The 24,783-nt window shown below is 37.8% G+C and overlaps 1 protein-coding gene across 1 annotated transcript; it reads left to right on the forward strand.

Moving 5' to 3' along the window:
- The first annotated feature begins 65 nt into the window (after nucleotides 1-65).
- Nucleotides 66-16,421, forward strand: LOC109040162 (complex I assembly factor ACAD9, mitochondrial). Its single transcript, XM_019055976.2, has 10 exons — nucleotides 66-684; nucleotides 2,409-2,617; nucleotides 3,445-3,681; nucleotides 4,337-4,459; nucleotides 5,953-6,073; nucleotides 8,060-8,271; nucleotides 10,321-10,489; nucleotides 12,599-12,765; nucleotides 13,940-14,146; nucleotides 16,097-16,421. Exons 1-10 carry the CDS (start codon nucleotides 390-392, stop codon nucleotides 16,271-16,273), a joined length of 1,917 nt encoding a protein of 638 aa, XP_018911521.2. The 5' UTR covers nucleotides 66-389; the 3' UTR covers nucleotides 16,274-16,421.
- Nucleotides 16,422-24,783: the final 8,362 nt, after the last annotated feature.

Raw genomic sequence — 24,783 nt, forward strand, 5'->3', positions numbered from 1 at the left:
ATTTTAGAAGAAATACTGTAACATTGCAATGCATTGCTGGACCAGCGTCGGCAGAGTGGCAGGGGCAGGGGCACAACATCATCACCCTAACCTAACCCTTCGCATCCTTGATTCGCATCCGCACATGCCTCGCGCCGACCGACGACTTTTAAGCGTCAAGTAACTAAGAAATAAGTTTTGGTTGCGTCTAAATTTGTGTATTTTTTGCCGGAATTTTGTTTTACTTATTTAATGTTTTGCCCAAGAATTGTTTACGGAGAGGAAACGAAAGTGTAAATCAGGGGTGTCGTACCATGAGTTTTTCGTCTCATTGCAAGCCATCAAGTTTCAATTATGTTCATTTCATAGTATAATTTTATATCAGTATAGTTATTACTGATTGTACAACAATGTTCAGTTTAAAATTGATAACATCCAGATGTGCCTCCCAGTGCCAAAATGGAGTGTGTGTCACCATCAGTCGGACTCAGAAATCAGTTCCTAACAAGCTTATCCTGAAGGACTTTAGAGATCATCCTATATCAGCGATAAGTAAAAAACCACGGAAACCTCCTTTCCTCAAAAACGTGTTCCTGGGTAACTTTGATGCAGAATTCCTGTACTATCCAGAAGTTGGTGAAACTGAGAGATACCAGGCTCTTCAAGGGATTCTTCCTTCTGTCGAGGGATTTTTTTCGAAAGAAGGTATGTGCCTGACATTTAAGCGTTGCCTACGAGAATGGAGAGGCTGTAACTAGTCAGTTTTGTTACGTCAAGCTAGTAGGTAATTAAAGTTTACAACCAGCATCTCCGGGTCATCGTGCATTGATGAATGAGGCAGATGCTGCGTGGACCAATCAGAGTGGCCCTCAATCAGCCAAAGTTGCGTGAGCAGCACATTTGAATCTGAGTGGAGTAACAATTTTTCGGTTTAAGATCTCATTTCCTCAATTATCAGACAATGTTGTACATGGGTCAGTTAGTTTTCTGAGGTGAAATAGTATCCTCTTTTAAAAAGGTTCTTTAGAATTTTTGTATCAGATCAACCCCTGAGAAGATATCAGCATGAAAGGAACACACATCAGGCGTTCTCCCACAAAAGCCCATGTTAAACCACGGCCGCGTTTCACCTACTAGAGTGACGTCACAGGAACGCAGTTACAGTCTCTCCATTCTTGTAGGCAACACTGTAAGCTAGCCAAATTCAGTGATACCTACTTAGTTAAGCAGTGATAACTAAGAGAAATGGAAAACTATCAGCAAAATCACAAACCTTTCGACTCATCTTTGATGGAGGGAACGGATTTTTAAATAACCAACCTGCGCAGTGAAAATTTTCTACTTTTAAAATCGATTATACATTTGTCATAAAGTGTTAATTTATTGAATTCGCACCACTTGCGCCCTTAAGTTTTTCAATAATATTCTTAATTTCTTATTCCCAAGCATCATACTTAGTGTTAGTGTTAGTGTTATTGAATCAATATGGATTTTCTACATAGATGCATTTTCAGTATGGGCTCCATACTTTTTCAAACAGTGGAATTAATTTCACCTGGAAATATCTATAATAGATCCAGTTTGACTGTCCCATTCTGAAAAGGCTCCTTAATGGAAGTATCAATATGGAGTATGATGCATCCATGTAGAATCCATACTTACCTGTACTTAGAGTCCTTCAAACCCTCAAGGAAGAATTTCCATTTAGACTCATCAGAAAAAATTGAATTTCAAGCTCTAATAAGCCCCAAATCAGCACTCAGAGCAGCAAAAGGTTGGTACATGCATTCAGATGGCACCACTAATGAGCGTCGATGTAGATATAATTGGACCTTTGTCTTAACATGTATGATGAATGAGCTCCTGTTTAGTAGTGCTAAAAATGATAAAGTGTAGCAGGAGGTAAATCTTTGATGGAAACCCTTTTCCTCAGCATTGGAGATGATTTTCTAACTTTTGTGACTTGTCCTGTATTTTTTACCCTCTTGCCAGTGAGAGGACTCTTGAGACTCAGATTGTGAGTCGTGACTAATTTTTGCTAACTTTCTAAAACTCTGCATTATGATACAACAGAAAATCTCACTTGATTTATGAAGTACTGTAGAAACAATCAGGAAGTTTACTGTTCATTTTGCTTTAAGTCAAGATCATAAATTTTTCTATCTTAGGTACCGAGCAAGAAGAAAGGAACTATTTTTGACATCTTACAGATACCTTAAGTCCTTGAGGAAAGTTTGGACTAAGACAGTGTATCAAAACCAAGCAACACTTTCACCTTGTCTATGCAGATTTGCACCATGGAAGGAGCTTTAAATTTTTAGTATAGTTACTTAGCCGTCTCAAGGATCCCTCTCAACATATTTTTTCACTTTATTTTTTATTATTTTTTTGACTTTTAGGTGTAGCTAAATTTTGCCTATTTTTTGCAGTTGATTCAAATAAAATAAACACAGATGGAAGCATACCTGAAGATGTTATATCAAGTCTGAAAAATTTTGGATTATTTGGAAGTATCATCCCCCTGAACTACGGAGGCCTTGCCCACACATGCACTGAGTATGCTAGGATTTGTGAGGAAGTAGCCACAAGTCCATCTATTTTTCTTACGCTGATGGTTCATCAGTCCTTAGGTGCCAATGTAAGTTCTATCGAAATCTTTTGACATTTTAGAATGCTCACTCGAAGGTTTTTACTCCCTGAGAATTCACTATTTTCCTTACTCCAAATTATTTGTGTTCTCAAGAAAAAAATTCTAAAATAGGTTTCACCATTTAACTGTGCAAATGGCCAGTAAGTAAACGTTAGAATTAAGAAGGATTGAATCTATTATTCCTTTAAGGAAATCCAAATAACACTGTTCAACAAAAAGAAATGGAAAAAATTTCTCCTGGACGAGAGAAGGTGATCTGCGAGTATTTTTTTCCATCATCCTCAAATTTTCCAGAAAAACCGATTTTACCTACTCACCTTATCCTTTCGCCTTTTACCTTTTTTTCTGACTCGCATGATCTTGACCAGTCAGAAGAAGAGTCCAAAGATAGAAATTTTGAGGCAAAATCCATTTCAAAGAATCAATTTTATTTCTTCCAAAAATTGATACAATTTAAATACTGGCAGCCAACAATCAAAATTGTTATTTTTTAAGATTCTGAAGACGGAAAATCTCCAAAATCATGTACATTCCTTCTGCAGATGGTTTCTAAATTTAGACAAAAATATTCATTTCAGTTGTTCACTGATTAAATTAATTTGGTTTAAAAATAGGCTTTGAAAGTTGATGCCATTTTCCTAATTATTTGCTCTTAAAAAGACCATTTTAAAAAATGATCAATTTGGCATTGCCGTTCTTTCAAGCGACTGAAATCAATGATCTCATAAACTAAACGGTCGAATTGTTTGACAAAAAAATCTCTTCTGTCAGGTTTAATGCAATTTAAGCCAATTAAGTGTCCCTTGGTATTTTAGGCAATATTTCGGCTCGGAACTGAGGACCAGAGAGTAAGGTATCTTCCGAAGTTGGCATCTGGGGAATGGATAGCCTCCTTCTGCGCTGCGGAGCATCAAGCTGGAATGGACTACTCCACAATGAAATCTTTTGCCGAATTATCTGACGATGGGATGTACTGGACTCTAGATGGGGTCAAAACATGGGTTGTTAATGCAACAAAAGCAGATGTTTTCATTGTTTGCATGCCAACTGAGGTGAGAAATGATGCATCTTTAGGAATATTATTAATTGGTCTCTGATTTAAGTTTGCAACTTGCAGGTACCCATGCACATGCCTTTATATAGTGCATAATTATGGGTCCTGACCATTCTGAGGAGAATTAAAGCCAAGCAAGCACAAAAATTAAAATTAAACCTTTAAAAACTATCTCCAGAGCTCTAGCTCTAGCTCCAGCCTTTCGTCCGTGTCTACTTATGAACAACAGAAGTTTTTCCAGAATAGTTGTGTTTTGCAAATTTAATCTGCCTCGTAAACTCACTCTAGATGTTGGTCAAAACATAACAAAAAAGAATTTCGATTCTTATTTTATATTTTGTTCCAGATGAAGCTTTTTACTGATTACATGATCATTTCTTATTTTAGAAGTTTTTCGCAGTACCTAACTCTGGATGGTTCATACTTCTGGACTGACATAAGACCGCGTTTACATAGTTCCAAAAGATAATTTTTATTATGATGATAGTCTATATTCAACCCCTAGAATACGCAAAAATTCACCTAATTAGGATTGGGTTTGTTACTATGATAGATATTGGCCCTCTTATGTATGTCTTAATGCATAAGTTAGCTTATCATACGAGTAATTCATTTTAATTTTTTTTCTTTTTCCTATATTTTTCATTTTTTAGGGTTCACCGGAGTGTGCAAAACTTAATAATAAGCTAACAACTTTCATCGTTGAAAAAAGCAGCCCAGGAATTTCCATCACCACTGAAAGTGTTGGTGCAGCTAAAGGCGTTACCTTTTGCAATGTAAGTTGAAAAATTTTCCTTTTAACATTTCCCTTGTATCATAAAATGACCTCTTCTGCGAGAGGAAGACTCTTGGTGTTTGTAAAGTACATATTTATTCTCTCAATAACTACAAGGCTCAGTTAGTGTCTGCCAGTAGCAGTTGTTCAGGTGTGGAACCCAAGGAAACAATGTTGGCATAACACCATGTTGCACATTTACATTTTGCAGTTTTAAATTTGTTGCTTTGTTTATCTATTCTCAAAATTTATATTCAAATATAAAAAGCCTCCTTTTCGTAAACAAAATTGTTTGCTTCCAGGCAGTATTGATTTGTTGAACCACCCTCAAAAATACGTTTTTCAAATTTTGTTAAATAGATTGATTAGTTGATGTAGATTCATATGTAGATGAGTTTTTTTTGCTAAAGTAAATATGTGATTTTAAGAAAAGTCGATGACACACCTGCTTGATGGGTACATATATTACACTGTTGAAAGAATGTAATTAGGTATTCAATCGTAAAAACCAATGAGCGTTGAAATCAAATGGAAAATCCAAATAGGTATATCTGCTTTTGTAAACCATATTCCTAAAAAAACCTTTCTTTTTTAATTTCTGTGTGGATCTAATTTTATTATGTTTAAACTTACTTCAAATACAATTGTCACAGGAATTCTTTGAAATCAGAGAATTTTGGAAAAAAAAAAATAAGAGAAAGATTCACAACGCCAGAATGAAAGTATTTTAAGGTCCGGACGATAGGTTTGGTGGCTGAAAAATCGGACCTAAAGTATTTTCAGAGAAATGGGATTGTATATCTGGCACAGTTCAGCAACAATTTCCAGAAGGGGTTGGTCCCTAAACGATAGATTCTGTGAAATCGTGGAGGTAGGAAATTTATATCAGAATGAAGGTCATACCAGGGAAGTATGATCTTGTCAATAGGAGGACATCTAAGGAGAGGTTGCCGTAGAGGATGCTCGATTGGGCTCCATCTCTGCCATGCCAAGGAAGAACACTGTATTAGCCTCCAGATGTTGCCAAATTTCCCTTGGTAAAACACAAATTTTTCATGGAATATTTTCCATCCAATGTTTCAGGCAATTTTTGTTGTTACATGATCTAGTTCGTAATTTTTCAAAAAAAACTTCTCAAGGGATGCGCGAGTTTTGATACAGCTCTTCTCTTAGCACAGCAGATCTGGGGGGCAATAAAAAAAATGCTCAGTGAAAGGCTTGAGGCAGAGGGTTGAAAAAGAAATTAGGTAACTCTAGCTTGTTGGAGGTTTTAGGTAGGATGGGGACTGTAACTGTCAATTGTTGCATAGAGCCAAAGAGCACTTCAAAAACATGTATTCATGGAACTCCATCTTAACTCAGGCAAGAAATGACAAAGAGGTAAAATCCAATTCGCCCCCAAATTTACACAAACTAACCTCACCATATAGTTTTTGTATTGATCTATTTTTTTTCCTTTCCTTTCATTTTTTTTTTTTTTTTTGCTCTGTACAGGTCAAGTTTGACAAAGTTAAAGTTCCCTGCAAAAATGTTCTTGGGAGAGTCGGACATGGTTTTAATGTTTGTAACAGTATCACTAATACTGATGCTTATCTATATGGAAGCTTAACAGTAGGTAAGAATGAGACTCTGAAGTACTTATTCTCATACCAAGTGCAACTTTGTTGCAATATCTATATCAATTCACAACATGCTTTGATCGAATGTGTGGCCCAAAGCTCCCTTTTGACTGTTATTCAAGAAAGCAACCGTACACCTACAATCAATGACTTAAATTGACTGAATAATGTCCCTAAGTCACAAGCACCATAGTTTCATAGAAAATAAGTTTTAATTCTTTCTCCTCTCTCCACTCAAAGTAAAAAGAGAGAAACAGGATGTTCCATCAGAGCCAGGTTTTCTTAATTGTAACTCATCCTTCCTGCAGTGGGTCTGCTCCACACAAGAGATACAGCCAAATATAGTTACTCTTTGTCAGTGGCGTGCGGTGGGTTTAGTGACAGGGCAAGCTCTAGCGTTCGCCATCCCGGGGGGGGGGGGGGGGGGGGTTAACGTAGTCTCTTTCCCCTCCTCAGGGAGCCCCCCTAGAAAATTGTTAAAATTTTACGGTATTTGCTCTATTTTTCGGATGAAATCTGATGGAATGTCTTGAAAAACTGTGGTTTTATTACTTTCTCTCTTACTTATGATTTCGTTTACTCAACTTGTTTCGAATGTTATTGAGCATTAGAGGTCGGCTCCATGCTCTTAACTCCTAATTTTGCCACTTATTTGAGGTATTGTAGTCTTTATTCTACATTATTTAGAATTTTTTGAGTTTAAAATTAGAAATTAGAAAAATAAGTTAGAAAATTAGAATTTTCTGCGTTTAAAACATGATTGAGAATTTTCTAATTTATCACTAATCAGATCAAGTGAGCGAAATTGTATAGAATTTAAGGGCATTTGCTTCGAAGGAGCAATTACAACCGCGACGGAAAGAGGGAGCAAGATAGCGCATCGCGCATCGCGCATCGGAGGCAGAAGCAGCGCGCTGCGGTGACGGGCCAAGTTGGCCAAGAGATGGCCAAGAGAAGCGAGCTGCGATCGCGCAGCGAAGGGCTCGGACTCGGAACGTACCGCTCTACCCGCCCGCCTTGATTCCGCCGCCGAGCAGTGGCTCTCCACTCAGCTGATCGCAAGCGATTCTCCAGCGCATGAGTCGGCCCGTGTTCAGGCCGCGCAGCGCGCTGCGCCACCTCCATCCGCTCTCTATACGTATTTCTGTCTCTCTCTCTTTCTGTTTTCAATGCAATTTACATACTGAACACCTTTTATAAATTAGATTTACTAAAATGTAAAACATGGATGTAATAGGTGTAATTTTCTTCTTTCTTTTGAAATCTTTGGGCAAGCAGTGCTTGCCTTGCTTATCCGCACCGCACGCCACTGCTCTTTGTGGACGACATTGCACGAGAATCACGTTGGGGACGTCACAAAAGTCTGAAATCCATTCCTTAGCGAGCAATATACGTAGTTTGTAACACGCTTATTCAAGTTTCCCGCATCTGCGGGTAGTTTTTCTCAGTTTCCGCCAAACAGATTTGAACAGACAGAAGAGTAAGAAAAACTTACCTGAGTAAACAAACGATTTCACAAACTTTTTCTACTGCATGATTTCATTTGTTTTCCAGCATCCACTTCCTTTTTCTTCCTTTATTTTGCAGAAACAAAAGCTTTTAATCAATTATTAAAATCTAACGCAAGGAGTGTTTACAATAGTTTGCGAGATTGTTTATTTAGTTAGGTTAGGTCTCTCTCCGGGCAAACCTGACTGCCGGCCACCTAGAAAAACCGGCTGCATATGCGGTAAATTTGAAAAAGCGTGCTACAAACTACACAGATTGCGCACTGAGGAGTGGATTTCAGATTTTTTGATGTGCCCAAAGTGATTATCAAGCGAATTTACCTTTAGAAAGTGTATTCAGTTGGCTGTTTCTCTTGCGTGCAACAGACCTATTATGGGGGCTCACCACTGCCTTTTTTAGACTTTGCGCAAATATCAAGGTTCTTTTAAGTCTCATTTTTGCCAGTGATCATATTCGTTTTCTTTTTCTCCCAGGTTTCTTGCGGAAACTATTAAATGAGACAATCCAGCATGTAATCAGTTCCCATCAATATCACCAGGACCTATCCAGCCTCAATTCGGTGAAAAAAATTGTAGCAACAATAGCGCGAAAAATTTATGCTGTTGAAAGTATGACATACCTAACAACTTCAATTTTAGACAAGTACGAAGACCCAGATGTTGATCTAGAATCAGTTGCGACAAAAGTAAGTACACTATTCATCAAATTTGATATGCATAAGCTAAGCACCTATCGATAATGAAACTGCAAAAATGCGTATCTCGGTTGCAATGTTTCAAAATCTCCACTTGTATTTCTTTTTTACAAAGATTTCAAAGCAACACGATGGCTTGAAATTCTCATCGAATATTCTTTAAACAGAGATGAAATATTGCTGAAGTTTTCAAGAAATGGCGTTCAGCAGTTTTCCATGCACAAAATAAAGCATGACCGTCCAGAAAGTCTGCGGTGGCCCCTGCCGCAAAAAAAAAGAAAAGATAGAAAGAAAAGCAAAGACAGATACTTTTTTCTGCAGTTTCACCATTGTATTAATTTGGTGTATGAAACCATAGGATTCAAGAGAAATACATTTCCCTTTTTAAAATTTTCATGGAAAGGTGTGCATGTTGACTTATCAATTGGAGATCGAACTGTATCATTAAGACTAGGGTAATGTCGAATAAAAGCAAGCACTTTCATCGTCATAAATGAACCATACACTCGTCCAGATCATTCAAAATCACGTGTTTTTAAATGGGCAATACTGTTTCTGTCAGTCTGCCTTTCTGTGAATTTTAGGCAGTTTTTTTCGTTTTATTTATTTTATTGCTTTGATTCTTGGAGTTTCAATGTTTCAGCAAATTATATTGGCACATTCTTAAGAAAATTCCTTCAGAAATTCCTCTAATACTTTTCTTATGGACGTGCTTTTGCACGCTTCAATTTGATGATCGATCAGAAAATGAACAATCCAGAGCCAAATGTTCGTTACACGGCAAATCCAGAATGCATTTTGTGGATAATCCATTTTTTGATTGGTGAATCGCCTTTCTGCGTAAGACAGGAATGCGAGTACCCACTTTTATTCTAGGTTTCCCTAATTAAGACCTCTATGAAAAGTGGTGACTGGAAGTAAGACTTCTATGAAAAGTGGTGACTGGAAGAAGTTTTAAGAGAATATTTAAGACATTTTCCTCTCTATTAAGAGGAATATTAGTTTAAATAATGAAAGACCAAGTTCAACCTTCACCTGCTGAATATGGAAAAAGTTATTTCTGTTGAAATAGAAGTTGAGTATAAAAGAGAGGTACAATAAAAATTCATTGCTGATTTTGCAAACTCCATCGATAACCTACTGGACTGGACCATTTGTGGACTGGACTGGGCTGGATCATTGTAGAAAACAATTTTTCCATGTTTTGTTTCATATTTCCACCGCCGATCAAGTACGATTTTAATCTGAAATGTAAAGGAGTGAGGTAGAGCCTTCCATATCAATGAATTTTGCAATTTAATCAAGTTTAGTCAGGGGAGTCTTTCAAAAAGAGTTATTAAATACATATTTGAAAATGGTAGTAAAATTATTTTTTGGCACCACTTACACTTTAACTCAGTCATCCACCACATTTTTTCATTTTTATTGACAAGTGTAAGCCTCTGATCAGAATCTTTGTGAAAATTATGCATTTTAGTAAGCGCTGATAGTGAGTCTCTTCAGTGATTGAGAGATGACAGCTTTGCTTTGAAACTGGATTCAAGACTGAAGACTCAGGATTTTTGTGAAGATTATTCATGGTAGTTTTTTCACTATCAAGGAAAGTGCAGGACTGTGATTAATGACCCTGTCGAAGAATAAGTTACGATGCCCAAAAAAATCTTACTTCTTTTTTCACTTTTTGAAAGACTTTAAATCTCTAACTGTATGAAGTTCTATAGCTCAGGAAAATGTGCTCAGTTAGCAATGAGCTGGGTTAGGTAAGTCGAAAATTCCTCTGCAAGGCTCCAATAGCTCATTAGAAAACTGATTGTACGTCTGTTCCAACACTGCTTATTTTTTTCCCGGCACTAATAACTCTAGAATTATTAGAGTGTTAAACTTTGAAAACTGATTGTACGTCTGTTCCAACACTGCTTATTTTTTTCCCGGCACTAATAACTCTAGAATTATTAGAGTGTTAAACTTTCTTTCCAACCCAACCTCGTAGCTCATTATTTTTTTATGTTCTTGCTATTTATTAACTCTGCTGTTTTTTAGGTCTATGCAATAAAGGTTATGAAAGAGGGTGTGCAAGAATGTTTAGATTTACTGGGCTCCAAAGGACTTTTAGAAAGTTTTCCTTATGAACAAATGTTGCGAGACTCCCGAGTACAGCCGCTTTTCAATTTGTCACTTGACTTTTCAGATGTCTATATTGCTGCTGTTGGTAAGTGCATTTGTTACGCTTCACTGTTTACTGCCTCTCTTTTTTGGCTTGCTCCCTCCCTCCTTTCTTTTCCCTATCCATAGCCCCCCTCTCACCCTATTTCACTTTGCACTGTTTTAAAATCGTTACAAGCTGTCTCTCTTCAAAATGGCCGCGCCTCAAGTCATCTTAGAAATTCACATTAAGTACATAGAGTCGTAATGTAAGTGGGAGGGCTGGCGCCACTTTTAAGCATTTTTCAGGTCCCGAATTCCGAGACTTCTGCGTAATGCTGGGTCACTTTTTCGATACATGATTGATCGTTTGCGATACAGGAGCACCCGGCCATCCAATGTAACAAAGAAGATAGGAATTACCACGTATTTTACACCGCCATTTTGGATTGAACATGTATCGAAAAAGTGACCCGAGCTCAGCGCATACCAGGTTTGGAACTCGTCGAGCAGAACATGGCGTCAGCTCTCCCACTTACATTACGACTCTATACTTGCTATGGAAATTCAGGCTGCGGAGTTTCAAATTATTTCAACAGATAACTCATACCCTAAAGTGCCAGTGCATTTTTTGGGAAGCATTTTGAAATATCGCTTCAGGATTCTTGAGTGAACGTAAGCACAGCACTCAAAGCAGTGTTATGACTAGATTCTAACATAACTCATCAGAGCCATTTGCAAGTGGTGAGGTAGCATTGAAAAATTATTCTTCAACTAAGGAACAAAAAAAGGGTAAAATCTGTAAATCTGTGTTTAACCAGCAATTCATTGGTGCCGGCTTTGAATGAGTTTCCAGTCTCTCAGAAAGTTCAAATTCTTTATCATGCATGGCATGAGGGCACAGCGAATTTCTAACGCTGATCCAATCATCTTAGGTTTGGTAGGATCCTCTATAATCAGTTTTGGAGATTGCTTTGTGGTATTTTTTCGTAAGATCACGGAGAATCTATAGAAAAAAATGATGTTTTATGCCTTATATTCTGCAACAGAAATACCTGATGGGCTGGCTCTTCTGGGGCAAGGTAGAGATGAATGGCAACCTATTTTCTTGGGGGCTTTTTGCTTTTTCTTTTCAAATTCATCAGCTCCACCATTCTGACTTTCAGTGTTTTGGAATAATTTGTCAAAAATTTGATATTATTTACAATTTTTTGCAGCGTTTGAAACTCACCTTTGGGTTTCAGGAGCCGTATGGCCTATCAAGCTTGATTTTTAGGGGCCCAATAGACTTTTTGCCATGTATCATGGCGCATTTAGTGAAAAGGAGGAAAAACACTAAGAAATGGCCTGAACTGTACGTAACAAGGTGGAGAAACCACCTTCCACCTTGTTAGTGAAAAGTTAGATGCAAGATGTTTTAGTTACAGAACGAATAGCTGTAACTGGGGGAAGAGAAAAGCTCTAAGAATGAAAAAGTGAATAATAAGAAAAAGCTTTTACTTGTTGTACTGAAAGCTCTGAGTTTTTTCAATTGGAACAGATTTTTTTTTTCTTTTAATTTATGTGACTTCCTATTGAAAATATTAAGGTAGTGGTCACCAGTGATTGACACCTCAGGGAAGATATAAAACACCTGTACTTTATTTATCTATTTTTATTTATAAGTTAATTGAGGTTTGGGATCTTAAGGAGTAAACGTGTAATCCAAGACGTTTAAACATTCATGAAGAGAAATTTGGAAAATTTCTCTCATTTTGGAAATTTTTCTCTTCATTTCATATTTTTAAGGCTAAGATATAGTTAAAGAAAGTGTTGGTCACTGGTGACTTTACCTAAGAACTAGAGGCACCTCAATGGCTGATTGCAAACGATCTCTCCCCTCTCCTTGTCCTATTCAACACTGATCCTCATTCTGTTGTGCCGCCGGCCGCACCGCAGCGAAGTTGCACGTGCAACTGCTTGCATTTCGCGAGTTCAATCCGGTGCCGAGTGTCGAAATTTCAAAAAATCATCTTACAGAAAAATTAGGATTTTTTTTGGAGGGGGGGGGGATTTTTAGGGGCCATGTTGGTGCTGAGCCTTCTTATTTAGGCGCCATGACCGATTTCTTAGATGCATTTGACGCATTGGCGCCTGTGAGTTTCGAACGCTGATCTTGTATCATTTTTTTTTTTAGGATTACAACATGCTGGCGAACCTTTTCAAGAGTTAGTGACGAAACTAAGAAATCCCCTTAGTTACCCTTTCGCTGCCTTCAAACTCTTCCAGGAAACACAACGAAGTTTGAGACGGGATCCAAAACTGACGTTAAAACTGTATCAATACGTGCATCCATCACTTAAAGTAAAGACTCAGAATAATGCTTTAGTGTCTTAACTCTAAAAATGCATTTTTCAACTTGTTAATTTTAGCATTTAGTACAGCTTTTCCAAATAAAAAAAAAATAAAAACAGGCAGTCATCTCTGGCATACGGGTGCCGGATAAGAGATCGATTTTGAATTTTGATTTTTTATTTTGATCATTTGAAGAGCTCCATGTTCCAGAAGTATTTGTACAGAAACGGACCATTTGAAGTATGCGAAAGGTTGCGATATTTTTGCTTTGATCAAAAAGGTGAATCGTAGATCTGTGGTGTAGTAGATTGATCAGAAGAAGCGATCATGCTTACGTATTGAATCGCTTAAAAGGAGGGGACTTTTAAGAATAATTTTTTGATCAAATCTGATAGAATTCAAACATCGTTGCCAACTCTCAGTGAATTCAGGTTATGCTCTGCGGGAGTTTTGTATGGACTTTCTCAAATCAAAGCATTATTATTGAGGCTCCTTATTTTTCTATCACGTCTACTCACTACTTGAGGCATCTCATTCATTTCACACAACAAACATTCATGTGAGGAAACAGTTTTGACTCCCTCATTCTGTTTTTTTTTCTTCTTGCCACCAATCCCTACTTTCAATGACTTGGCATTGTTTGCATCAATCAAGAAGTGATTTGGTTTGCCTCTATATCTATTGCTCTTTCTGCATCTCCTCAGAAGGCCGGTTATTGAAATTGATAGACAAAGCCAAAGACAAACAAGACTAAAGGGATATAGAGGGATCCTATTAGTGGAAGTGGGTGGTTGCAATGAACGAAGGAGGTAGGTAGTAGACAAACTCACAGTAACCCACGAAAGACACTATAGTCAGTCTATCATTTTCTTCCTTAGTCTATAGGAACCACCCATTTCAACCAACAAGAGGCTAAGTGGCTTAAATGGGAATATGCATTTGAAACCCTATGATGAATACCCGTTCCTATTTTTTTTAAAAAAAAAAAGAAGAAAAAGAAGGAAAAAAACAGGAAAATTATCTCTTTTAATTTAACTATATTTCTCTGAAATACAAAAGATATTTCAAAAATTGCTGTTGAAAGCTGTCAACATAAGTAAATCATTCTGGTCTTTGTTATTTTTTCCATCAAACTTCAATCGACAATAAAGTCCCCTAATTCACTGTTTCTTTTTCTGTACAGGATGCAAGTACCCAGCTAGAAAGAACAGTTCTACGTTTTAAGTTATGTGTTTTGGTGGCGTTGACAAAAGACGGGATGAACATCATGGATAATCATTTAAATCTCAAACGACTCTCTGAATTGGCAGTTCTCTCTTATGCCATGACTGCAGTTATTTCACGAGCATCTAGATCGTACTGTTGTGGCACTCAGAATCATGATCATGAAGTAAGTTTGTATGAGTGAGCATACATTCATGTGAAATTAAATGTCAGTAGCTTAGCACTGAAAGACATACCACTCCAAAAACAGGGCAGCGACAACTTATTGTGCAGCAGTTGCTGATGGTTGCCGTCAAAAGGAGGCACCAGAAAAAGAGAAGGGGCGGAAAAAATGCTAAAGAAGGAGCAGATGAAGAAATGGGAAAGAAGAGAAGAAAGAATGAGAGAAGATGCAAAGTTGAGGGAAAGAAAATAAGCAAAACTGACAGAACCAAAAAAACAGTGGAAACATAATGTGAATGCTGCTCTTTTTCAACAAAGCAATAATTTATATCAGCTATTTTTGAATGGCCTGTCAAGGAGACCCTAAATTTCATTTTTCAAGGTTAACTGTATAATATGTTTCTGGAGAGAACCCATTAATGTCCTACCCATACCTGGAAGGAGTTTGCTAGGATTCCTTCCAGACAGCTTCTTACTTACTCTTGATACTAAACTTTGAAGGACTCTGTCCATCCATGTTTCAATCGACTTCATTCTTAGTAAAGTACATTGGAATATTCCCTAGTAAAAAGCGTCATATCAGATGAATGTAAGGTTCTGCAGCCTAAAAAAACGGACCTTGGCCCAGTGAGACAGGATCCTTTATTTCTACTGCTAAATTAATTTCCCTGCTCGTAGCTAACATTTCAGAACTGAAAACAGTTACTAGGATTTTAAAGGTCGCCCTATTCAAATTTTTCGTTACTTTTTACATAACTTTCAATATTTTTTTTTATTTTTGAGCCTATCTTGAAAGTGAATGCATTAATATATTCACATTCAGAATCGACTATCTCTGTCTGTCTTTTTTGTCATTTCATTTCAATAAATCTACAGATGCAAAATGCTAGATACGTACAACTGTACATTTAAAATAAAGTTTTTAAACATTTGAAGACCAAGAGGGCATCAAAAGAAAATAAAAGGTGTTGCCTTATGTTAAATATGTTAACAAGACAATGGAAGAGAGGCTGTCAAAGTATATGCTTGATCTAGTTTTTCTTGGAAGGAGACTAAAGGGACACACATTAAAAAGGTAGTGGGTGGAAATTGAGCAAAAAGTAGACCTGTGCGATTAATCAAATTTTAATCATAATCGCGATTAATTTTTTTCATCGTAATCGTAATTGGTTGGAGAAATTAATCGTTATTGATTCAATTAATTTGACTTGACGAAATGTCCAGTTTCGCGCTGCATTTTGAATTTGAAATTTCCGCCGCGTTTGTTCGAATTTGCGTCACGTCTACGGTAGTGCGCTGCTAGCCCCTAGCGGTAAAAATTCGCACTGATTTTAGTGAAAACCCTGCAAAAATATCCGCATCGGGCTTGTGCCGCAATTTCACGTCGATGATAAAGCTTCTTCGAATACTTTTGATTAAAGAGGATGGTAGTGCATCAAGTAAAAAACAAAATTAAAGTTGGCAGTTTTATGGTCACGAAAGCCAAAAAATAACTTCGTTTTTATACCCAAAAAAAAAAAAATATTCTTCATTCTGTTTTACTTTTTCAGTTTTTTCCCGATTTTAATCGTAATCGTGATCGTAATCGCCATTAATATCGTTAATCGCAATCGAATCGTAATCAAATTGAAAAATCCATTATCGCACAGGTCTAGCAAAAAGTGAGGGAATTTTATCTCCTTTAAGGGCATTGAGAGGACATGGGGCAGTGGCAGCTATGTGTCACATATCATTATGATACTAAAGAGAAGCCAGAGAGGAGACTGCGGGAAAATCACTTGCTCTGGGTGCTGAATAACCTTAATCTCACTTGCTGAAAATATGTTGACTTGAGCATGATTAAGACGTATCTAAAATGTTGAATGGTGTTGGATTTCCTTTTATTCAGTTTCATGGTTAACAGGTTTATTTAGCACTATCTTCTTTCAATTTCATGTATCCTCTATCTTTACAGATGCTGTTAGCTGAGAGTTTCGTGAAGGATACGTGTGAAGCTATTGACTACGTAATAGGTGAAATACTTGAGAGTCCCACCCAAAATACTGATGAAACATCAGTAAAAATAGCAGATAATATTTTTAAGTTCAAAGGTTATGCAGCAGAACATCCTGTTCAAAGAAACATTACCTAAATATTTGTTAATGCATTTCTCGTCTAATGATATTTTTTTGTTATTTCTTCCTTCATGCAAGCTGTTTCTGGCTGGAAGTGGTATTACTAAGTCATCAATTGTAAACTATTCCAAAGTTGCATTAAAGTCTTTTGCATAAAAAGTGAAATCATTTGTCTTCGTAATTCTCCTTCAGGCATCAGAGAAACACCTTTACTTAAGGATATTTAATTCAAAGGGCCTGTCATAAAATATGTAACACGAAAGAATAGTAATTAAGCACGCAACTATTCAGACTCCGGAGTAGGTATGAAGTATCACGCAAAATTGAAGGAAAATAAAAACTCTTTATCCATCTCAAATTACTTGCTTTCATGAATATTATGCTCACATCAATACAAAATACACTTATTTCCTGTGATTTTCATGGAAAAATTGTGTGATCCTTTGACTATGTAATCAATAATTTTCAAAATTGCGTCTGTGTTGTGGCATTGAACTAAACAATGCATGATTTTCAATGATTTTACCCACCCGCTGGAGAAATCGTGTTTTTCCTGGAAATTTGCTGTGATTATAGAGTTATTTCTCATTTTTTCCCATAATTGCTGGAACAGTCGCACATTTCCTGCAAAACCGAGATGAAATGAAAATGATATGAGATGATATTTGTTTTGATCTCACAAATCAGCCAGAAATATTGGGTCATTTACACAACATTGAGATGAAATTCGCGTAACTTCTCTCTGTTTTACATGCGGAAATCAAGTGAGCAACTATTCAAACTCCCCACTGCACTGCTGTGCTAAGGAAAAACGCTTTATGAATATTTGAAAGTTGCCAAATTTCCTCCGGTACAATGTTTATTTTTGAGAAAAATTATGTACAGTTTTCCATGAAATTTTTAGATAATGTAGATTGAATTGCGAACAAAATTATCTGAAAATTTGGAAAAAAATATTCACAAGTTCACCAGGCAAATCATGTTTAATCCAAGGAAATTTGGCAACGCCTAAAGGTTCATACAGCGTTCTTCCTCAGCACAGCAATGTAGGTAGGTGGTGTCAAGCATATCGACGGGGCAAGTCGGCAATCACATAACTCGTTTGCGGTGTCTGAAAATCTCTGCAACTATGTTATTTTTTAAAGGCTAACAAATAGACATGATTCCTTGAAGTTTTTGCAGAATTTTCCTTGCACATAGAAGAAAAATCACGGAAGTTTTAAAGAATTACCGTTGAGTAGTTTTCCGTTTAGAAAATAAAGTATGACAGGAAGTCTGCGACGTCGCAAACCGAGTTATGTGATTGCCGACTTTCACCGTCGATATTTAGCTTATCTTGAGGTACAGGCCTTATGAACATTATGCTCGCATCAATATTAAAGTCGCCTATTTTCCGCAATACACATACACTAGAGGCCTGAGCGGCCGCCAACCACTTAAAATAAGTACACGTAAAAAGTCGTAGAACTATCATGTTCAAATTATTTAAAAGATTAATAAATTCAGAAGCTGACGGGTGCACGCAAAAGAAAGCAAATTTATCTCTGATTCACCACTTTTTTTTATTCATTGTTTTTAAAAAGCTACACACAGTTTTCTGGGAAGTTTCCTCGCATTTTCCAAAATGATCTTAATGCATCGAAAATTTTGACGTGATATTTTCGTTTGTTCTATTTTGTTTAATCCGACAAAAGGAAATCATATATCGTCCAAGTTTCTGAATTGTTAAAACGAGGATACATATTTTCCCCTTCATAGAGAATTAGAGTTGGATCCTTGTCGTTTAATGTGATCCAAATACTGCATGATATGAGGTATGCAGCATAAACCTAAAAGCATAAATCGACAGTGCAAGTCCACAACCACGTATTTCGTTGGTGGTGTTTGAAAATCACCGCTCCTATTTTATCTTATTTTTTTTCAAGGGAGAACAAATCGACATCATTTCTTGAATTTTCCGCAGAATTTTCTTCGCACTGCTAAAAAATCACGGAGACTCACAAGAATTGACTTTGAGCAGTTTTTCATTTAATTAAAAATAAAGTGTAATAGGGAGTCTGCAACGTCGCAAACCGAGATATGTGGTTGCGGACAAACACCGTCGAAAAGAAATAAGTGATAAGGCCTCCTTCCAATACTGCCGTGCTAAGAAAAAACGCCGTATGAGCCTTTCGGCGTTGCAAAATTTCTCCTGGCAAATTTGTAATATCCAGGACAAATTTTGAACATTTGTCTACTGATTTCTCAGATAATTCTGTTTGTAATTTGATCTAAAACTATCGAAAATTTCAAGGAAAAATATTCACAATTTTCCTCATGAATAAACATTTTATCGGAGGATTTGGCAACTCTCGAATGTTCATACGGCGTTCTTCCTTAGCACGGCACGCACGGCAGAATAAGCGTCCAATTAAAAAAATCGCTGAAACTCAAGAGTTCAGGAGTAGAGTTCCAAGGTGTTCGCTGGTAGATTTGGCAACAGGGGAAAATGGACAAATCTCATCCTGTGAGGCTGGGTGAGGGTGTGTGTGTGTTTGTGTGCGAGCGGGAAGCTTTCTCCTTCTTTCAGACAGACGCTAAAAATTGGCGGGAAGAAAATTCGAGAAACCGAATCAGGGGAGATGCGCGTCCGACAGAAGCGACAGTAGCGGGGTGGGGGGTGACCCTGTCTGCCTCAAGCTATGCACCTGAGGCGCGCCCGCTGGTCAGTTTCCCGAAAACGAAGCGACTGCAAGGGTTACGCGCCGCTAATCTGTCACGTCCAGTCCGTGGTATATTGTTCTGTTTAAACTCGCTTTCCTTTTAATAATTTCGGTCATTAATTTCATTCAAGCGGTGCTCCTGTCTTACGATTGACGATTGTCTTAATATCAGTGCAAGTTTCTATCGTTTTTTCTTCGAAGATTGTGTGAACCTTACGAGTTACGACCAATTCGCACTCGGCAAGGGTGGAGGATCAAAGATGACCGCGAACGTATCCTTCCTGTCTCTCGTCTGATCGGTTGAAGTTATTCGTTCTCGCGTTGTGCAAGTGAACTTCTCGCGAACATTCGTTCAAAGTTTCCGTGGACTGATTCGAATTCAATGAGGACCATTCTCGAAAATGGAGATACTCGATCTAGATTCGGGAGTATCGAAAACGGCGTGGACGTGATTTTCCTCTCATCGGTTGGAGTGATTTCGTTTCGCATCACGCAAGTGGCCCTCTCTCGATTTTGTGTCGAATGTTTTCGTGGACTCGATTTCGGATTCGACAATTTGTTGCCTTCTCATTCAAAAGAAATCCGCTAAGATCTAGGTTTTTCTTTCTTGCGATCCATACTGTGTTCGGCTGAGTGACGAGAATTTGCCTGCTGGTGTTTCGTCCGAGGTGCATGGCTCGCGTGGATTTTTGAGCCTCCGAGGTTCTGCGTGTCCTTGCTCAAAGTTAAGACTTTTTTATTCGTCTCGCACTTTTGTTTCATCGGTTTCGGTTCTCTCGTGGTTCGTCTGATATGTGTGAACTATTCGCGGTGGTTTCGAGGAATTCAACGGTTCCTTTCGATGGTCGCGGACAGTTTCGGTTCTCGTGTTTTCGGATTCGATTATATTTGTGTTTTCGCGTTGCGTGAAACCGTGATTCAGTGATCGTGCGTTTTGTGTGTCCTGTTTTTCATCCAGTGGGACGAGTCTCGGGAATTGTGTCGATGATTATTCTGGAATATTCTGCCCCATTAAGCTATCTTCGTCGGGTTGGTGAGGCTCTCCGGTCAGGTCTGAAAATATCAATTATTTATTCTATTCTGATTTCAATTCTGTCACAACATGTTGCGTTTCTCTATGGTTTCTCTGTGGATTTATGGTTATTGGGTTGTGCACTCAAAGAGTGCGGTGTTGTATCCCGAAGAGGAAATGAAAAATCGGCTTTAGTTGTCCAGAAATTTCAGTCGCCTCTAGTTTAAGGTATTTGTCGAATTGTGATCACAATTCTGTACATATATCATTTATCTATTAATTTTTCTTTCACTGGATACATTTTATTCAGGAGGAACTCGGACATGAGTTACGTCGTGCATTTACAGGTACACTTATGGATCTTAGGGCTCATTTAAGAGTGGATGTTGTTCCTTTTGATTATGTTAATACGTCAAATTATTTACATGTTTTTAGTTATTATTTGCTGTCTTTTCATAGTTTTCTTTTCCAAAATTCCTCGAATGAGCCGGAGCTAGGTAGTTAAATATTTCTAAATTTGAAGACTGCTGGTGAGTGTTAGGAGAGGGAGGTTTTGATTTTTTTTTAAAAAATTTTATCCTACAGTTTTTACTCTATTTGTGTGTTCTGAATCGAATAAGTAAATCTTCACGAAAAATCCCCCAATAGTCCATCTCCCTCTCTCTTAGTAACTCTGACGAAAATTTGTTTAATGAAGTCATCAATACCTACAGGTCATAGTGTGAGCTACAATGTTTTCATTTGTATCATATTTTCTCCTCAAGAGTTTCATGTTGTTTCTAAGTACCTTTCCTATTTTATTTCGAATTTTCCAAGAGGATACTTATAAGTAGCGTTAAGTTAGAATACAATTTTTGCTGCTCTCTGCCCATCACGCTCTGATTTATTATTTGAGAATTACTCAATTGAACGACTAGAAATTTGAGATTTCGTAAAGATTATAAAACGTATCAATTTTTAAAATCTAGAAAGACACCTCCCCCCCCCCCCTCCCGGAGCCAGGGGTAAAAGCCAGAGGGACTTCTTGTTTTAATTTTTTTCAACTATTCAGAGTGTCCTTTTTCCCTGGGAAGTGTCTTATGGACAAACTTGAAGAGAGAGACGAAGGATGGATGTAAGAAAGAGAGAAGAAGGACATATTTAAAGAGGAGAAGGATAGATTTGAGAAAGAGAGAAGAAAGACAGATTTAAGAATGAAGAGAGAAGAAGAATTGATGTAGGTAAGAATGAAGAGAGAAGAAGGATAGGTGTAAGGGAGAGAGAAGAAGAAGGATAGATGTACGTGAAGAAGAGAGAGAGCAAACATCCACAGATCTGAGACTTATTTTTTTTAATTTTTTAAAAAACCACTTTAAGCTTCCTTTTACCCTGGGAAGGGTCCAACAGACAAAATTTTAGAGAGAAGAAGTACTTAGGATCGATGAAAGGAGGTGTTTGCATCTTGAGGATTTGTACCCACCTACGTCATCAATGTAACCCTCGTTGAGGGTTATGTTGACGCTGTAAAAACGGACCATAATGTCCGATTTTTTTACTTAAATCAACTCTTTATATAATTTCAAGCACTTTTTATAGAATGACTTTTTCCCTTAAATTACACCATGTCCAAGAAAATCGACAGGATAAAAACGTCTCTGTACCCAATGACGTCATCAAAGCTATAGATACTCTATGAAAAATTCCAAGATGCCCGAAATACAAACACCTGGGATCGATGTACGAAAGAGAGAAGGCGAACACCCATATATTTGAGACTTTAACATTGGAACTTCATCGCATCGACATGTTGCAAATTTTCACATAAACTAACTACTAAGTAATCATGTGAAGGGCGTGTGTCCGTGGTTTTTTCCCTTAAATTTTAGTCATATCATGATAGCAATTCACCACAAATTTTAAAATGAATTCAGCGACGTTGCTATGAGATTAAGTCCCTCTGGCTCTCGTCCCTTCAATTGCATTCAATTGCCATTCCTATCCTTTAGTTTGCTCCACGCCTTTTGCAGTATTCCCGCTCTAAGGAAAATCGTCATATGAGCATTCGAATGCTGCCAAATTTCCACTCAGTAAATATTTATTCTTGAGAAAAGTTGTGAATATTTTTCTTTGAAATTTTCAGAGGTTATAAGTTTTTAAGTTTGAATCGAAATTCTTTACAAAACTGGAGGAAGACTATCAAATATTTTCCCACATTTCGTGAGTTGTAAAAGGAAATTTGGCAATGACTGAAGGCTCATACGGCGTTCTTCTTTAGCACGTCAGAGTAAGTGCCAAATTTTCCTACTTGTCGCCTCGTAGTGGCTTTACATTGGGAAATGAACTTATCAGGAATTTTGTGCAACAATGAAGCCTAAGCTTAAATTTATCTGTCAATTCACTTTTCTTGCGGAAGGATCACCCGCCACAGAGTTGGGAAGAAATTATTCAGAAATTATTTGGTCAATCAGCAACGTCCGATCAATCGTCAATCGGCCGAAAGCCGATTTATCTATCTCACCAGGTATAGAATTCTGAGAACCGAGGGTCTAGTCAGATTTGCCGCGCAATTTCAGTCCGCCAGAGAAAAGATACTCGAAGAGGTAGATAGCGAGAGAGTGACCGGGAGGGAGGGGGGCGCATTGACAGAGCTGTGAAGAAAACCGGGGAAATGAAGAGAGATAAGCGCACTTTGGGTGGCTACTTTCCGTCCCGTCCCTTTCGGCAGGATGTTGTCTCGCCACCAACAGACTCTCCGCCAGCCTCAGCTTCTTCCACCGAAATCACTCCTGAATGATTTCACGGAGCAGATTATGATTGTAACCCTTCGTTGATTCCACTTTTTCCCCCCCTCAGTCGTCTGAAACTATGATCATTCTACGAACCCCCCCCCCCTCCTCCTTCCCCGGCCCGGGCCATGCCTCCTTTCCCGCGTAAAACGATTCCTCTTTGAGAGACGCGTGTTCGCCGCAGGTGTTTCGCTTTTCCTGGGATTTTGCAGTGATTTTCGACTGAATACTGTGTTTCCTTTTCTTTATTGCTTCCCTCTTTTTTTTGTTTATTCAGTTAGGAGCCGCTCAAGTATTACGCAGTAAGACATTTTGGCCGACTCTTTGATCTTCTCACCTCCTCCTTTTTGAACCACGCTAAATTGGGCAAGCCCCCCCCCCCCCCTTGAAATATGTAAGAATGACCAGGCAGCCCCCCCCCCTTTAAATTTTTAGGAAGTAAAGTAGATAACCGGAAGAGGACTATTTAATAGTTGAATGATATTGTTTTTTTCCATTTGAGATGAGAGTTTTTAATAGAAAAATTTCTGACCAGCGATTTTAATATTTTATTAATTTGAGATGAGAAGCTTGCGTAAGACGGGACTCGATAGCCCCCCCCCCCCCCTCTCTTTGAAGTATGTAAGATGTAGACCGGCCCCCCCTCCCATTTCTTAGAAAGTAACGGAGAAAACCGAAAGAGACTTACCTGTGTTGAATAATATTGTTTTTTTTCCATTTGAGATGAGATGAGAGTTTTTAACAGAAAAATTTCTGACTCAGTGAGTGCTGTAATATTTTATAATATTTTATTAATTTGAGATGAGAAGCTTTCTTAAGACTGGACAGCCCCCCCCCCCCTCCCTGCTCCGTAACGCCTGAAAGCGCAAGGATAGATCCACCCTTTTCCCACATATGTAAGGTCACTTGATGACCGCCAGATTTTGTGGCAGAACAACATGCGATATGTCCCATCCATTAGTTTCATGTTCTCAGTTATTTGTCATGTTTATCGAATTTGGAAATTGCGTTTCTGTTGTCACGAGACTAAAGAATTCACTTAAATATTTGACAAACAAATTCAACGTAATAAAGGTAACTGTTTGGAATGCGAGTTTTCTGCTCTCGAATTCGATATTTTTCCCTCTAATAAAGCTCTGCCTTTTATTACGCTGAATTGGTTTGTCTTTGGCGAGTGATTTCTCTAGTCTCGGGACAACAGCAATGCGTTCTCAAAATTCGATAAAAATGACAAGTGGCTGAATAGATGAGAACTAATCGATGCGATATATTGCATGTCGTTCTGACATAAAATATGGGGGTCATCGAATCACCTTATGTAGCGTACGCAATAATTGAGCGGCTCATTATGGAGCATCTACCTACTCCCGAAATGGCCCACATTTTGCAAGTAGGAACTACAATTTCTGGATTATTTCAGAATCAGCATATGTGCCACTGGTTCCCCTATGCACATGGGTGTTTTTACCTCTAAGCCTGAAATATTAGTTCCCTATTGCCAAATGCAGTCCAATCTGAATTCAAGTACAATCCTAGACATTTCTAAGCTGAAATTGTTCTATGCAGCAGTCAATCTGAATTCAGTGACATCCTTGATCATATTGTTTTCAATTTATGAAAACACAGCATCGATGATACAAAATACATCAGTGTGTGGTACAACAGATACTGAGTTAGGGTTTTAGGTAATTGCTTGTTCAAATGATTAGATTACTCATTTGACTGACCTAGTCCAAAAATGTTCGCAAAATTTTTTCAACAGTATCGGATGTTTTTCTACTCAACGTAAGCAAAGCTAATTTTAATGATTAATCCCCTGACCGTCATTTAGAACGAGAACGACTCTCTAAAACATTTCCTCTCCTCCCTCTTCTTAACACTCACTTGGCAGACATTAGGGTTATTTTTGCAGCAAATTATGATAATCTTCTGAAAATCGTCTCTAACCATTCACACTTCTTACCTCGAGTAAGGTTAGGTTAGGTTAGGTTAGGTTATAGTTATGTTATGATTATGTTATGTTATGTTATCATCTCCTCTATCATCCT

This window comes from Bemisia tabaci, chromosome 2 (genome assembly GCF_918797505.1).
Source record: "Bemisia tabaci chromosome 2, PGI_BMITA_v3".
Taxonomy (NCBI): Eukaryota; Metazoa; Arthropoda; class Insecta; order Hemiptera; family Aleyrodidae; genus Bemisia; species Bemisia tabaci.